A 17,373-nucleotide genomic window follows, 5' to 3' on the forward strand; every position below is an offset into this window, starting at 1 on the left:
AAAAACCGCCGCTTCGGTAAACGCGGCGGGGATAAACCCGCGGTTTCGCGGCCCCGAAGCGGGGCGCGGAGCCCGGCGGCGGGACGAACAACGCCGGGGAGGCCGAGCCCGCCGGGCGCGGACGGGGCCCGGCCGCCCCGCGCCTCGCGCCCCCCGCCGCGGCCCCGCGCCCGCCCTCGCCGCGTAGCCGCCGTACCTCATGTAGGTAAAGTGCTCGGAGTCCGGCCCGGCGTGCGCGCGGCGCGGGCCCGGCGCGGCGGCGGCTCTAGGCGGCCTGGGCCCCGCGCGGCGGAGCGGGAGGGCCCGGCAGCTGCTGCCGCAGCACGGCCGCCATTTCCTGCCTCCTCCTCACCCGGCCGGGCCGGCCGCCGCGCAGGAAGAGAAACCCCGCCCCGCGCTGCGCTTCCGGGTTGCCGCGCTGCCCCGACATGGCGCCCTAGCAACCGCCCTAGCGACCGGCGGGGAGGCCTGCGCGGGGCGGCGGCGCCTTCGCCGCTTCCTCCGGCCGCCCCGTCCCCGTGCCCGTCCCCGTCCCCGTCCCCGTGCCCGCCCGCCGCAGCCCCACGGCGCGAGGCGCCCGCGGAGCCGGCCCGCCCTCGCGCCCTGCTGTTTTGCACTGCAGTGGAAGCGCCGCAGGACGTGGGGATGAGGCGGCCCAAGGGCGGGCGCGGAGCGGCCCAAGGGAACGGGGAAGCGGAGCGGTGAGGCCGCAGGCGCGGGGATTCACAGCAAACAGCCCCCAGCCGCCGCTCCGGGCAGGGACGGGCAATGTTGCCCTTGTGTCGTTGTACCCCCGTCCTGCAAAACCGCAAAATTCCTCTGCTGGAAGGAGAAGGTGCTTCCCTGCCCAAGTCTGGAGCATCAGCGATGGCAATAAAGCTTTTAAAAATATTTTAACTTTAGTTAGAGCAATCCTAAATACTGTCACTGGCATAAACAAGAAACACACTTGTTTACAATGCTGCTTTTAAAGTCAGCATCCGTTTAACCTGCCGGCACTTGAAAACACTGGGGCTCGTTTCTTCTCCCGAGGTTCCAGTACCTGAGGGACAAAATCCTTGTAAGGCTACAGATGCACAACTCTTAGATACAATAAAAGAGTGAATGTAGATAATAGGCCAGTAAATACAGATAACAGGCCTGTAAATACAGATAATAGCCCTATAAAACTGATGATAATAAATTTTCTACCTGGAAATTTTGAAGTGAAAAGGGAATAGTGCCACTCCAGGCACACTGATATTGGGGATATATCATAATTGCAGCTACAGCTCTACAAACCAATTTAGAAATGCACATATATATGTGTATACATACACACACACATATATACACACACACAGATGTATTAACCTCTATAGGTTCTGTTTGGTCCCGGTGCGTTGTTGTTTGGGTGCGCAGTAAAGCTGTCGCCGAGACGGCTGCGTGCCGGCATTCCTACATTTAGCTGCACGTTCAAAATATCCCAGCAGCCGGAACAGCTCCCGTTCCAGGCAGGAGCTGTCACTGCTCACGCCTTCAGTGCGTTCAGGATTTAATTTGCTTCTAAACTCTCCTCCGCTGTTCATATGGAAATAAGCAGCACCCTGTCTGTTCTTTTATAAAAGCTGGTGAGAGAAGTGGTTTTGTTGAAATGCGAAAAAATTACAGTCTTTTTGCGTCCAGTTAGCAATATTGTCACAAAAATTTACTAAGTCACTTTCAATTGGCTTTTATCCCTCTTATTAATGCTAGTGGGAAGAAAAAAAAAAAAGATAAAACACAAAACAATCAAAAACGCCCCCTCACAAAACAGACAAAAATAAACAAACAAACCTGAGAGCCATTTTATTCAGCTCTAAAATAAATGGATGCCCAGAAAAAAAAAAGAGCAATTGTCTTAGGAAATATGCTGCAATACCACCTGCATTTCTACCCGCATGAATGGAGTACAGTATTTTTCAGCTGAAGAAGATCCTAAATTATTCAAGACGAGCGCTGATGACAATGCAGCATAGCCAGTTAGGGTATTTTTATCCTCTACCTACCTGCTTAATAATATAGCTTGCATTGCTGTGAGCTGAATATACACACAAGCATAAAGTGATAGCTTTATTTTTCACTTACTCCAAAGTGTAGTGACACATTTGGTATCAGTTTCTCTGCTTCTATTAATAACTTGCAAGTTAAATTTGGTTTTAAGGTTTAGTTTTCTTCATGTGTAAAATGTTTGGATTTTTCCATGTAATATTGTGTAGCTGAAAGCTATTATTTCCTGGCATCCGATTCAACTTCTTGCTGCTTTGTTTCATTGACCACGCTCCTATTCTATCTGTCTTTAAAGGGACTATAGTTGATGCAGGAGGACGGCTGTTACACCTGCCCTCAGCTGTGAAGGCTGAATGCATTCTGTACTCTAGTTATGTCATTTTGTTAGCTGTATTATGCCACTGTCAATAAAGTTCATAGCCAAGGTCTGTAGCTTTCCTTACTATTTTAGATTGTTCTCTAATTTTATTTATGCACGTGCTCCTAGAGGCTAGATGGCCGCAGCAATTGCTTCGATTCTGTCTTGTAAATACTGTGGTTTGTTAGATGTTGTCAGCACATCTGCTGTGTTAACTAACTCCCTATTGCTTGCCCCATCATGTCCTTCTCACATAAACATTACGACTCTACATCTTTCTCCCCACCACGTACCACTTCTGTTGAGCTGAGAGATTCAATTCTCACATATCTGAGGCTGGCCAGGAGAACTGCTGGATATGCTGTGAAATTCAGGCCAGAATACAATCCCTAAATAGGCAGAATGTTTCCCTTCAGAAATATAAGCAGCCTGGACTTCACCCATCCATAGACTGGCAGCAATGGTAACACTTGGGTCACAGCAGTGGGATGGAAGCACCAAACAGCCTCTCATTTGCTTCACACTGTGCCGGAGATGCTCGGCTGCACCTTCAGGTGTTCTGTTCCGAGTCCATGTGGAGTGTGGAGGACACGGAGGACACGGAGGACATGCAGGACACGGAGGACATGCAGGACACGGAGGACATGCAGGACACGGAGCATGGCCCGGTGGACATTCGCGCTTCCCCACAGGAGCAGCAGAACATGGTGTGGAGCAGCGCCAGGAGCAAGTGTCCACCCGAGGACTGGGGCTGCGGTCTGGCCATGCGCTCTGAGTTGCTGCTGTACTTTCCCATTCCATACTGCTCCTAAGAGCAGGGCAATCCCACTGTGTCATTCCAAGAGTGGCCAGTGCCAATAGCCACTCTTGGTTCCAGCTTTTAGCATGTTTTGCTGAGCACAAGGCTGTTGGGAGAGCTCTGGGTCACCTTCTTTCCCACCTATCACCATTTTAAAAAATCCATTCACTGTTACTTTACTGCTGTGCTTGCTGGAGCTTGGGCCTCTTGGCTTTTTTTTTCTTAAGATCCAGTCTCTGATTCTGCCAGCAAAGGGACAGCAAAGCAACAGCTCTGCTCTTGGAAGGATGTAACTAACTAAGGGAGCAGCTTTCAGCCGGAGGGCAGCTCTTTAGGGCCCCTTTATGAAATGTCACTCGCTCTTTTTGCTCGTGGGCTCCCTTCCTGTGTGAGCGACCTGGTTAGCGGTGCTGGTGGGAGCTGCCCGTTCACCTGCGCACTGGGTGCAGGCCAAGGCTGCCACGGTGCCCCCAGGACCGTCCCGGCCCCGCTGCTCGCCAGCCTGGCCACTGATCCCAGCAAAACAACCGGCCTGGGATTTGGGAACCATCTGTTTGATCTTGTGGGCACGGTGGTTAGACTGCCAGCCGCTTTTCTGCTCCATATCTGAAGGGCTTCAAAGCATCATCATCATATATGAAATTAGTAATAATGGAAACGACTATTCAAGGGCTAACAGCCTACCATGTGCCCAGGCAACTGGCAAGGATGGATCTTTCCTGTTGTATTTTCACCAGTCAGTAAACACGGCCTTCTGGTCAGCGATCCCCAAACACCTTTTCCAGTAACAGCCACTTCCCTCTGCACCCCGGCAGCCTGGCACACACAGGGATCCTTCTTTCTGCAGCTCCCCATTAACTGTGAATTAGTATTTTCACATAATCAGTGAAGAAGCAAATAGATGGAAAAGGAACTGCAGGAGACAGCAATGTACTGACTAAAAATAGTTAAAAATGAGCTGGCACCATTTCAATGTTTCCCATTCCCTCCACCCTTTCCCTTTATCTGCAATTTGCTGTCAAGGCTTCGTGCAAAATGAAGGCTTCAGAGCAGAGTTCTAAAGCAGACATGTTAGGAAATACTTTCTGCTTAGTGTCTGGGGAAAATAAAGCGAGGGACTCCTTTTATAAGTCGACATGAGAAGTGCAGGCCTGGGAACGTGGAGAATTCGCAGTCAATAACCCTTTGCCGCTTGTTACATTCAGCATCATTATACAGAATGAAGAAGCTGTCATGAGCAAAACAGATTGTTTTCAAAATTGCACTTGACTTAAATAATCTAAATGAGCCGATCTGACAGACAAGGGAAAACAGTCTTCTTGTTAACACAGAGGCTCTGTGTGTTACTCTGCTAGGAGACTCCCTCCCTTGTTCATTATAGAGGTTTTACTTACAGGATGCATATTTAGAGCTATTTAAAAATAGCGTAGCTGGGGATAAGAGGCAGTAATATCAAGGTATCAAACCGGCAGCTCTTACCCATAAAAACAAAGCAGCAAAGCGTGCCCAGGAGCAGGCTCAGAGTCTGCTGTGCTATTAGTGTGAACAAGGAGCTCCTGCGTCTCTGTAGGATCCTGAGCTAGGCGGGAGAAAAGCAAATGACAAAGTTGTGGATTCTTAACAAAAAAAACGTGTTAATCTTGCCTCCAACCAGACCCAGAAGCAGCCACAAAATCTTACCCGGATGCTGCAACGGGCAGTGCTCATTGCCTGGGCTGCAGAAATTCCCTGCGGCGGCTCCAGGCTCCCTGCGCCCTCCTGGCACCGGCACCAGCACGCAGAGCGAGCCGGGGAGGGAGAGCAGGCACTTGGGTTTATTAAATGAGAATTTAATCCTGTGCTGTAAATCAGCAAAAATGTGTAAAAGATAAAGAACTTCCCCGTGTTTTTAAAGCTAGCCCAACTTGCTTTCCCTGAGCTGTGTTTGGGAAGGCTGCCAGCTGTAAAATGGAATTGCTGAGCCTGAATTTCACTCTGCATCCAGCCAATTATGCCATCCCCACATCCCCCGGCCTCTTAAGTGGTGCAGTGCAATAGGCATCTCCAATCTTTATTTATTTACCAGGGCTTCGCTGCACTTTGAAAGACAAGCGCTGTGATGGGCTCGCCGAGTCGCTTCCTTCCTGCCGCCTCCCCGCGTGCTCTGCAGCCCTTGGCAGCGCGGCGGGGCTGGAGCCGCTCGCCAGGGCTCGCAGGAGGGCTCCCCGCTGCAGCGGCGCTCGGCGCAGCCCTCGTGCGGCTGCAGCGGCTGCAGTGGCTGCAGGGCCAGGACGCCGCTGCCACGTCCCGGGCGGCCTTGCCGGCAGCTCCATCACATTCTGCCTCCGTTGCAGCTTGCAAGGTTCCTGCAGGCTGGCGTCTGTTTTATACACTTGCTTCTTTCTAGTTCGTTTCCAGCTTTTTGCTAACTAGGAACAAATTCAGAAACTGCTAAGGCACTATTCAAAGAACAAAACGTGGAGAACCCGTAGGACTCAAACGGGCATGTTTTATCACCACCAGGAAGAAAACGCACAGGGAAAAGTGTTTCCTCTCCTTCCTCTCTCCCCGCAGCGCAGTAATTTGCCGTGAACTCAGTGCAAACACTGGAGTCCACACAAGGAAATCGCTGCTTCCTCTGCGGCCCCACCGGCTGCACCCACCAGGGCCAGGATTGCTCCGAACCTCCCGCATCTGAGTCCGCATTGACTCCGCTCGGGGCGTTAACAAGACCCAGACGAGCCCCTTGTTCAGAGAAACCACCGCGAGCACCGGAGAGGCAGCGAACACCGAGTGGAAGGGACGGCCACCGAAGGGAAGGGAACCTCCGACAAGTCGTTAGGGACCCTGCGCTAACGAGGCTGGGACCGGCGGTGCCGCCGTGAGCTCTGCGCCGAGGAGCCCCGCTCCGCGCTCCGGGAGGGACCGCGTCCTGCTGCGCTGGCCGTTCGTGTGTGTTTACCCTTATGTGTGTTCATGTTCCGAATAACCATGAACAAACCCCTTTGCAGTCAATGGCTGTTGATCGTCTAGCTCCACAGTTTCCCCTCCTAGCTCACTGCCAGGTTAGCTGCAGGTTTCACCCCTTTCACGTTGCACCGCTCTCCTACAGACACACAAACCATTTGTGCTCTGTCACAGAGCGCTTCCTTTGGTGCCAGCGATATTTTCTGCCCTAGGTTTCAGAAGGATGTTCACCTGGTGACAGGGAATGTCGTGGGCCTGGGACACCCTTGTCGAGCAGTACCACGGAGCAGAGCACGAGCTGCAGCCTTGGCCACCCCCTGGACTGTCCCCGGGCTGCCAGGACCTGCCATGGACACCTGCCTGGTCCCCCCATGCCCACGACAGACACGTTGTGCCCCTCAGCTTGTGAAGGCTTGTAAAGATCACTGCTTGCACCAAAAAAGAAATCGAAAATAGAACTTGAATTCAATTTTACTATATAGCATATTTCCTCTGCCCCATAGTCAGAATAACTTTGTTCACCCTTCCAAGCAGGAAACACGCAAGTTAATTTAAGCTTTAGGAAATACGGCTTTACTGTACAGGAGTATGCAAAATATAGGGCCTAGTCCTAAAGATCAAGGTTTGCTTCTTCCATTCCTGCTAATCCAGAGAGACTTTTCCATCTTTGATGACAGTGGCTGAGCTGGGAGTCTTAAACACAACACTTGTTTAGAGCCGTATAATGAAAGGCAAGATTTTACACTGTGCTTTTCACTGCCAGCTCTGTGATAAACTATTCCTTAGTCAGAGACTGATATAATTCTTTAAGGGCAGCATGTTGGCTAAAGCTGCCGCTTTAATTTGGCCTCGTTGTTCTTTCTAAGTCAGCCCAGACAGGACCTGGTGCAGAGCATCTTCCGTGGCACGAGCCGCACCGGGAGCGCACGGCTGGCGGCGAGGAGCAAAGGCCGCCCCAGTGCCACCGGTGACGCTGGACGGGTGCACGGGGACACGGGGTGAGCTGCTCCCTGCGGGGCCGGTGGAGCCGGGCCGGCTCCGAGGAGGCCGCTCCGGACGGGCCGCGCGGCTCCGCTCTGCCCCGCGCTGCAGCCGCCTCCTCGCGCTCCTGCCCGGCCCCGGCGATGCCGCGGGAGCCGCCGCGGCCCCTTCCGCGGCCCGGCCGGGCTCCCTCCCCGCCTCGGCACAGGCCGGGCTTAAAGCAGATCCAGGACCACGTTGGCAGCTCGCCTGGAAGCCAGGGGCTCCGTAGAGCGCATACTTGTGCGCCTACATTTGCATAGGTATGTCTATATCCATGCACCTCTGCACACATCTTTGCACACATGAAAGCAGGCACGTCGCATCACCGCGTTCCCTCGGCCCTGGGCTCTCCGTGGAGGAGGGATGGAGGCTGCAATAAGAGGATCCTGCTGCGCCCGAGGAAGCTGCCTCCGAGCTGCTTGTGGGAGCCGTGCGGAGCGGGGAGCCGGCGTGCGGAGCCGCTCCGGGCGCTCCGGCAGCTCCGTCGGCAGCCGGAGGCTGCGTCTCGGCCGCCAGCGAGGGGGTCCCGCTGCACCCCATGCAGCAATGTGCCTGGCTTGGAAATACCATCCCCAATGTGCCACGGTAGCGGGGAAGGAAGGCACCCGCGCCGGCCCCGCGCTGCTCTCCGGCGGGTTTTCCCGATGCCGGAGGTAGGTAGAAGCCGGCGCTGCCGCGCGAGCGGGGGCTGCATCTTGTCTGGGGGGAAGGAGAAAAGCAAAGAAACAAAGTGTTCCTGCTCTGATTAAATCGCAGATATTCCTGGCCAGCGCTTTTGCCCCTAAGACAAAGGCGGCTTTGAAATGGATGCCTGGCCTGGCCGGCTGCCAGGCGGAGCAGACAAAGGAGGGCCGGGAATACCAATGCGGAGGGAGCGGAGCGATGCCGCCACGCGGCCGCGTCGCCATGGAGACCGCGCGGAGCCAAGCAGCGGTGCCGGGGCCCGCGCAGGAGCCGGGATCGTGTCCGCGGGGCCGGGATCGTGTCCATGGGGCCGGGATCGTGTCCATGGGGCCGGGATTGTGTCCATGGGGCCGGGATCGTGTCCGCGGGGCCGGGATCGTGTCCATGGGGCCGGGATCGCATCCGTGCAGGGCCGGGATCGTGTCCGCGTGGCTGGGATCGTGTCCACGAAGCCAGGATCATGTCCATGAGGCTGGGATCGCATCCGTGTGGGGCCGGGATCCTGTCCACGGAGCTGGGATTGTGTCCACGAAGCCAGGATCGTGTCCACGGAGCTGGGATTGTGTCCGTGGGGCTGGGATCGTGTCCACAGAGCCACAATCATGTCTGCGGGGCCGGGATCATGTCCACGGGGCCGGGATCGTGTCCACGAAGCCAGGATCATGTCCACGGGGCCGGGATCGCATCCGTGCGGGGCCGGGGCTGCTGGCGCTGGCTGACGCCCTGCGGGACCGGCCGGCAGGGACACGGGGCAACAAGTCGCTCAGCAGATCTCTCCCCTTCGAGCCCCCAGGTTACCTGCAAACAGAATTAACCGTCGCGGTTGATTCCTGCAGCAGCTCGTGGCCGGGGCTGCTCACAGTGAGGACGGGGACGTGCGTGTCCGATGCCCACACAGGGCCATGCGCCGTGAGCATCCCGCAAGGCCGAGAGCAGCTCCCGCGGCGCGGGGAACATCTGCTCCCTCGTTCCTGCTGGAAACACGGGCACGCGAAGGGCCCGCGGCCACGGCTTGGGCAACGGGAAACTGCCAGGGAAGAGCCGGGAAGGGGGCCGGGGCGGCCGGGGCGCGGGGAGCACGCGGCAAACACGGGGACGTGAATCCCGGGAGGCGCTTCCCTAATAAACGACACTTTGATCCCCGGCTTCGAGAACTCGGCCGAGCCGTTGCGCGGCGCGGAGGGAGAGCGGCCCCGGCACGCGCTCCGCAGCCGCAGCGCCGCCAAACACCCCCCCCGGCTCCTCATTTAGGCATAATCTACTCCTCCTGGCAGGCTAAAACCTCAAAGTAGGTATTTTCCCCCTTAAATTAAGTTAGTTCTGTCATGGAGAATGTTCCCGAGGTTTCCCGGGTGGCGATGGAGCCCGGCTGTGATTCCTGGGCCGGCCCAGCTCCAGCCCCAGCAAATCGATTCGCTGACACTGGCCCCGGCCGTCCCTGGGACACACGTGTCCTCGTGCGGCAATCAAGACTTAATTTATCTGGTTTTAATTAGAGCTAAAATATTCAGTAGCCTTCGATTTCTTCCATTGCTTTGCAGGAAAAAATAAAAGCAGCCCGGAGACGGGGGGCTGTGGAGCCTCTGAAATAAACATGCGCTGCTGCCGCTGGCTGCTATTCCATACGCAGCCCTTCCCTAAAAGAAATAATGATGTTTGAGCCCCTCCTGGCCCTGCTCGGAGCTCTCCACACTCGTGCTATTTGCATGCGCCATCTCCTCCCACCTTCAATAATTCAAACCTTCATTTTTTATTCGCTCAGTTGTCAGTCATTTACATATCATATATCTATATTTAACGCAGAGTTCGCTCGCGTTTTCTTTTTTTTTAGCAGGAAATAGATTTCCCTCCTAGTTTAAGCACGTCCCGGGGCGAGGCCGGCTGCGAGGAGCACGCGGCTTCGGGAGGAAACCGCTTTTCCTGCTCCGGGAGCGCCCTTCCCGTCTGCATCCCGGGCTTTCGCACGGGCTCCGGGGGTTATTGGAGCCGCTGCCCCGTGCCGGGCGCGGAGCGGCAGCCGGGACGCGTGCGGCCCTCACACCGTCATGCTTGAATTAACGGGGACTTTTTTGTAAATCGAAGACTAATTTTCTCTTGGGAATAGATCATTAAATTACAGAATACTAATGAAAATGTAGGGCACCTGGAGAGGAGCTGGGGGAGAGGCAAAGGGGGTGTCTTGGCTGGGGTTGTTTTTCCCTTGGTCCCAGTATCCCTGGCCACGAGGACCCTGCAGAGCCCGTCCTGGAGCCTCGGAGCAGACGCTGACAAGGGAAGGCTCCCGCGGAGCCGGGCGGGAAGGCCGGAGAGCAGCTCCTGGAGAACCTGCTGGGGGTGGAGAATCCTCCGGAACTTGACCGGATCCCGCCCGGAGCACCGGGAATGCCGGGAGCGCCAGGAGCTGCGGGGGCCGGGCAGCAGCGGTGCCCATCACCCCGCGCCCGGGCTGCGGTGCCCAATTCCCAGCAGTGGATCCCCCAGAGCGCCCTCCGGCCGAGCGCCGTGTCCGGGGGCGCCGCAGGAAATGCAGATTTCTTCATTGCTTTGATCATACAAAATTTAAATATTCAAACTGCTGTGGAATCCGTTGAATTATACATGAACTGCACAGGCGGCATTTTTGTAACTCCTGAAAGGCATTATTTTTTTTCTCTGCCTTCAAAACCTCTCATAACCTTAAAAAAATTATATATTTTTTAAATCCAGATCAGCAGCATCCCAGCATCACCCCGAGAGCGGCGCCCGCTCCAGGGGATAATTCCCGTGCATTAACGGGGGGTTTGGTGGTCAGGGCTGCCCTGCGCCCGGCTCCCTGCACACGCAGCTCCGCTCTGGAACGAGGACGCGGGACAATCCGGTGGATCTGCCCCCGGCGCCGGCCGCTCGGTCCCGTCAGCCGCCCGAGGAGCCGACGTTCCCGGGGGAAGGAGCCCCGGCCGCTGCCGCACGGCTCGGCCGCAGCTTCCAGCCTTGGGAACGCAGGGACACGGGGCTGGGAAGGGCTCCGGGACCCTGCCCGGCCGTGGGGATCCCAGAACCGGGAGCGCTTTTCCTGCAGCCGGAGCTGGATCCGCTCCCACTGGCGCAGAGCTGCTGCTCAAACCACGCCGGGAGCGCTGGGACCAGGCGCCTCCATGTCCTGCAAGAGCCTCCTTCCCGAGGGATCCTTCCCAGCCCCGGGAATCTCCCTAGGGAACGAGCGAGAGCGGGGCTGGCTGCAGCTCTCCCTGCTCGGTTCGCTCTTCATTATCCTGCTCTACCCTTTTAATTTCTCTCTAAACTCAACCAGCTATTGCTGTTCAAACTGAAATAATTAATTGGAACAAAATTGCCACTGTAGGAGAAAAGAATGATTAAACCCATCCAGCGGACAATGGGGCAATCACAGCCTAAGCATCTAATTACGGGGTGAGGGAGAGCGGATCGGGGATAATAACAGAGCCTTTTGTGAGGGCCTTGCTGAGGAGCCGCGGAGGGGCTGCGCTTGACTCCCCTCCGGGGTTAGCGCGGGATGTTGGGAGTGGAGACACCGGGACAGGGATCAGCGCCTGCAGGGAGCGAGGGCCCAGCGGGGCCGGCTGGACAGGCGGGCTGTGCCGTGCGGAGCAGTGAGCGGAGCAGTGCATGGAGCAGCGAGCGGAGCAGTGCATGGAGCAGCGAGCGGAGCAGCGCGTGGAGCAGCACACGGAGCAGCGCACGGAGCAGCGCACGGAGCACGGAGCGGAGCAGCACGTGGAGCACACGAGAGCGCTCGGCCGGGCGGCGCGGGAGCTCCTCCGGCTTCCCGGGATCTCGGTGCGCGGAACTGCAGCGCTCCCCGTGCTCCCTCCCCCTCGCAGTCACGCCACGCATTAAAACACATTTAGCAGCCAATCGGGGACCTGTGACTTCCCTTAATAAAGACATTTTTCATCTCCCCAGGCTCAGTGAGAGCGAGTTTAAAGCGGTGTGAAATTGCGAGCGGTCACGGTGCGCGAGCGGCCGCGGATCCCTGCGGATGCCGCGAGCAGGGCCGGAGCCGCCCGGAGCACGTGAATCCCGAGCGCCTCCCGGCCCCGGGGCTCCTCTCCGACCCGACCCCGCTGCGCGCGGAGCTGCCCGGGGGCGTTTGCAGCTGGGAGGTTTCGCGTGCGGGCAGGGGGCTCTCCCGGCCGCTCCATGGGGCCGGGGCGCAGCGGGATCCCCGGATCCCAGGACATCGCGGACGCTGCTTTCCCGCCCGGGGTGGAAACCAGCCCTCCGGGGCGCCGGGAGCTTCCAGCCCGCGCGGAGCAGCCGGAACGCTGCGACCTCCGGGCTCCATGGGCAGGACGATCAGCAGGAGCCGCTCGTGCAGCTGCGGCCCTGTCCCACGAGGCAGCCCCGAGGGTCTCCACGCGGATGGGCGGCCGGAATGGGGTTTGAGCCTCTTCTCAGCAGAGCTGCAATCCAGTCCCTGATCCGTCAGGAAAGGCTCCTGGATGCTCCCCCAGCGGCTGGGGAGGCTGCGGAGCTGCAAGGATCGGGTCCCCCCGGTTCCTGCAGCTCCCACTGAGGGATCAGCGTGATGGGAAAACTGCAGCCAGGGATCCCGATGCTCGCAGGACTTTGCTGCAAGCAGACGGGGCAATTCCCCATCAGAGACGGTTCTTGGTGCGACTGCCGGAGCCGCGTTACATGAAAATGTGAAGAAACAACCAAATTGAGGGCAAGCAGGAGGAGGACCCGGCCCTGGTGCTGCCCTCGCAGGCGGCTCCGTCCCCGCGGCGCCGACCCGGCCCCTCCGTCCACCCCCGACACCCACGGTGACATCGGAGCCAAAGGGACCTCAACGTCCCCGCGTCCCTCTCGGGACCCCACACGCCGGTCTCCAGGTCGCTGGTGCTCAGAGCGCTCTCGCTCCTCCGTTTTGTGCTTCCCTGGCAGCAAATCCGCAGCGCGTGGGACTGTTCTTCCCTTGAACACGCTGGGGAGGAGAAACTCGGCCGGATCCAAGTTACAGATTTTGCTTCCTGCTCTCTGAGCCAGCCGGATCCATCCAAGAGCAAACACACTGACAGAACAGGCCCAGAGTTGTAATATATACAGCCTAATTAATCACATTACTCATGAAAATATATTGGTATAATTAATAACACGAGGCATCTATATTGGCCTCTGTGGCGCAGCAAATTATGAGGCAGTAATACTTGGATGTGTTGACCTGGATTTCATACATAATCCATCAAGCCATTCCCGCCAGATCGCGTCTCCGGAGACAAGAACACTACAAAAATGATAATTAAACAAAAGCAAGATGGACAGCGGGAGCAGCGCGCTAATCACCCCAGTATCCTGGGGAAGGGATGGGACGTTCTCATTTTGCCCTGCGCGTTCTCACACTTTATGAAGGTCTTGGTATTTTCATACACCTGGAAGGGGCTGTTTTACTGTTAATTATACATAAGAAGAAATTACAGTTTGGTGGATGAAAGCACATTGCAGCGTCACTGCAGAGGAGCCTGGAGGTGCCGGCGCTGGGAATCCCTGTGCCCCAACAGCACGATGGCATCGGGAGAGCAGCACACACGGATGCGCAGGGACCAGCTCGATGCAGCTTTTCACAAGCGTCTTAGCTGGTTTGTGACCTCTAGAGCCGGGCAAATGGGAGAGGGACGAAGGCACGGGAGGCTCCGCCAGGGCCTGGGAGGAGGGAATCCTGGAGCAATTCCAGCAGATCCATGAGCCAAAACCCAGCACCACCCCGGCCTTTTCCCTGGCTTCGCGTCTGCCCTGCGGAGCACCCGGCACGGAGCACCCGGCGCGCTGGACCCGCTCCACACGCGGCCGCTCCGGGACGGCGCCGTCAGCGACCAGAACCGGCACCGGGCAGGACCCCCCGCTCCGGCTCAGCCGCTGCCCTCACATTCTGCCGCTGCCGCCGGTCCCGGGAGCTGGGACATTCCCGGCGCATCCGCAGGGACCCCGTGAGCGCAGGCGCCGGGTGAGGCGCGGACGCGTCTGCCTGTGCAGGGAAGCAGGAGGCAGCATCCTGTGAGCGAGGTTGCATCTGCAGCCCTTATTGGAAGGCTTGCAGCACACAGACAAAAATACGGATTTCAGCAGAGAAAAGGAAATCCTCTCTTCAAAACAACCAAAATGCGTTTGCCTAATTCAGCTGCCTTGGCGAGGGGCAGTCATCGCGCTCCCCGGCTCTGCCTGGGCTGGGGGGCTCCCAGCGAAGCTTCACCCCCTAAATTAGTTTAATCACGTCTGTCACGAGTCGTCTTTGCTCAAGCCCTCATTTGGAGGCCATTTAACGGGGATTAGAGAAAATCTCCTCTCTTTATTCCCGTACAATAGTGATTAACTCTCCGGACTCGCGTTTTCACGGGGATGGAGAGGAGCGAAGTGAGCGAAGCCCCGCGCAGAGCCGGGACGCGGCTCGTGCTGCCGGTGACACCACCGGGACGGCACCGGGAGCCGGGACGGGCAGGATGAGCCGGCCCGGAGCAGCGCCAGGGCATGGGCAGCGCCGGGCACCCTGCGCGCACCGGGGCCAGCTCTGGCGTTTTAGCGCTGGAAAGTAGAAAAAATAAATGTATTTTAAAAATACACGGAAAAATACATAAAATGGCAGGGAGCCCCTGAGGACGCACAGCGGCCCTGGCACCGGGGAGGCCGGTGGTCGGTCCCGGCGTGGGGCCGGGACCAAGTGGTGCCCGTGCAGGCACCTCCGGAGCGGCAGCCGCTGCTTCCCGGCTGCTTCCAGCTGCAGCCACCAAAGGGCGACTGCTCCGCTTTGGGATTGCGCCTCAGTGGAGACGAGTCCTTGGGGCGGCCTGTGTCAAACAGCGGGCGTTAGTTCGGTTTGACGCCCCTTCATGACCACCCGCGGCTCCCGGCGCGCCCGTCCCCGCCGTCCCGCTCGCTCCCCGCGCTGCCCTCCCAGCCCGGCGCCTCCACGGGCGCTTCCCGGGGTGGAATTGGCGCCATCCTGCAGCTCCCGGGAAGGCTCCTTGCAGAACCAGGGCCGGGACCTGCCCTTGCGGCCCCGCTCGCGTGCGGGGAGGACGGGCAGGAGGCGGCACCGGGATCCCTGCGCGGGAAGCGGCTGCCGGGAGCGCCCGCACCAAGGGGCCAAGCTGGGATTAGCAGGGAAGGAGCAAAGAACCTCGTGGAGGAGCCGGGGGGACACGTGGGGACAGCGGGCAGAGCCAGAGCCCCGCGCGGCACCGCGGGGACGGAGCCTCCGCTCCACGTTCCCGGGAAGGCCGCGGCAAAGAGCCCACGCGGCCACGTCGCTTCCTGCTGCTTTTTAATTGAAATATCCATGGAGCTGAACCGAGGGCATTTGCACTGGCTGCTGAATTAGCAGGGTACCAGACTGTAACAATATAAAGTATATATTGTTAAAAGCCACTTAAGCTTCCTCGGAACGGGCTTCCTGAGCCTTTGAACAAGAACCCAAGGGATCGGCCTTTATTACCACTGTGACCAGGCCAATTACTCTAGAATGGAGCAAATTATTTATGAGGTGATCAGCCTATTAAAACATTAACACATCCATCACTTAGCTGCTGATCTGGCTCCTGTCCTTATTGCACTGGGTGTTGGGCCTGGGAATTTACCGGCTTTTTATTTAGTTCTAAACTACGCTTATAATAATAATAAAATCTCTGCGGCTGCCTCGGCAGAGCTGGGCAGCGCGGGAGGCTCCCGCTCCTCAGGGCCAGGGCGGCCGCTCCGGTATTTGGCTTTTTTCCCGCAAAGTTACAGGTCTTTGCAGAGAAACTTCCAGGTGCCCCAACCCAGACCCCGCTGGTGGCAGCAGCCGCTTCTCAGCCCCGCGAAGGAGGAGCCGCCAACGCGGCAGCGCCCGGAGCATCCGGAGCGCCCGGAGCATCCGGAGCATCTGGAGCACCCGGAGCGCCCGGCCGGGCGCAGGGCAGGGGCTCCGTGCGGCCCCGCGCGGGCGCTGCTGCCAGGGGCCCCCCCGTGGATCCGGGCGCTCCAGCCCCGGCTCCCTGCGCCCGCCGGCATCGCTGCCGGAGGTGGACGGAGGCGCCCGGGACAAGGGGAGCCCCCGGGGCTCCTTCCCGCGCAGGGAGCCCCGCTGCAGCCGGGAGCCCTCGTCCACCGGAGCAGCCGCCGCCTCCGGCAGCGCGCGGGAATCCGCTCCTCGTCGGGAGCGTCTTCGGACACCCCTCGGCAGCGCCCAGCTCCCTGCAGGGGCCCGAGGGGGCTGGGATTCCCGGGAATGTCCCACGCATTGAACAGGCATCGCTGCTGCTGCAGCGCCGGGAAGGCACCAAAGGGGGACACCGAGTTCAAGGACAAAATAAAATCCCTGCTGGGGCTGCAGGCCAAGGCGGAGGCTGCTGCGTGGCCCATGTGCAGCCCTTGTGTCCCTGTCCCATCCTGTGCCAGAGATATTTCATTCCCACTGGGATTTCCTCATTGCTCCAGCTGCTCATTCCCAGGATCCCTGCGGATGCGGAAGCAAGAAGAGCCCTCACAACACACGGATGTGCAGCTGCTCCCTGGCACCAAGGCAGGGAAGGGCAGCGGCCACAAGGCGCCCAGACACCCGCCCGGAGCCTCCCAAAACGCGCTCCGAGCGCGTCCCCGGATGGAGCCACGTGCAAGCGCGCGGAGCCGAACACCCGGCTCCCGCGGAGCCTCCCACGAGCTGCAAGGAGCACCGCGCTGCGAGAGCCTGGCCCGTGCATGCTCGTGGGTGTGCTGGTGTGCGCTGGTGTGCGCTCATGTGCAGCTGCGTGTGCTCGTGTGTGCGCTGGCAGGTGCTCGTGTGCACTCGTGCTCGCTCATGCTGCGTGTGCTGGCGTGGGTGCTCATGCTGGTGTGTGCGCTTGTACCGCGTGCGCTTGTACCGGCGTGTGCTCATGCAGCGTGCGCTTCTGCCATGTGCGCTCGTGCTGCGTGTGCCTGTGCTGGCGTGTGCTCGTGCCGTGTGCGCTCCTGCTGCGTGTGCTCGTACTGCATGTGCTCGTGCCGCGTGCGCTCCTGCCGCGTGCGCTCGTGCTCACCGCGCGCCCAGCGCCTCGCCCGCCCGTTCCCGGCCCTCGCGCCGCGCCTGCCACCGAGCGGCTCCGGGAGGGCCGCGCGTGTTAATTGCTCCGAGTGTCCTCCTGGGCGCTGCAGCTCCGGGCGCCCCGCGGGAGCCGGCAGAGCGCCGCCGTGTTTGGTGTTTCGGCTTCCCCCCGGCTCACGCCGCAGCCGGGGTCGCAGGCTGCCTTGAGCACCAGTCCGCGCTGGCGCTTTACCGAGGGCAGGACTCGTGACGAGGAACTTGATGAAGGGCCGCCGAGATCCAGGTCGCATCGACCCCCCAAAACTTCGTTGTACAAATCTAATTTGGGCTAATGCAATAATTAATTTTCAAGGCAGGCTTCTAACCTTTACAGCCAAATAATTCGTGGGGAGGAGGGAGAGGAGGAGGACGGGAGGGAAATGCCAAGGTTTCCATGAATATTTCATGCCCCGCGCTCCTGCTAAGCCCCGGCGCGTTGGCGCGGCGCCAGCGCGGCTGAACGCGGCCTTTGTTGGGGCTGGA

At 58.7% G+C, this 17,373-nt stretch overlaps 1 protein-coding gene across 6 annotated transcripts in view; it reads right to left on the reverse strand.

Annotated features, from left to right (window-relative positions):
• TNRC6A (trinucleotide repeat containing adaptor 6A) overlaps positions 1-361 on the reverse strand; it is a 42,925-nt gene extending 42,564 nt beyond the window's left edge. For all 6 annotated transcript variants that reach the window (XM_088520974.1, XM_088520973.1, XM_088520969.1 and 3 more), the window contains exon 1: positions 197-361. In XM_088520974.1, coding sequence (XP_088377100.1) covers positions 197-201 — 5 coding nt within the window. In that variant the 5' untranslated portion in view covers positions 202-361. The remainder of the gene's footprint in view (positions 1-196) is intronic.
• Between the last annotated feature and the right edge of the window lie 17,012 nt (positions 362-17,373).

The sequence above is a fragment of the Tinamus guttatus genome, unplaced genomic scaffold, assembly GCF_059628265.1.
Source record: "Tinamus guttatus ecotype Peru unplaced genomic scaffold, ASM5962826v1 Tinamus_guttatus_pri_ptg000107l, whole genome shotgun sequence".
In the NCBI taxonomy this organism is placed as follows: Eukaryota; Metazoa; Chordata; class Aves; order Tinamiformes; family Tinamidae; genus Tinamus; species Tinamus guttatus.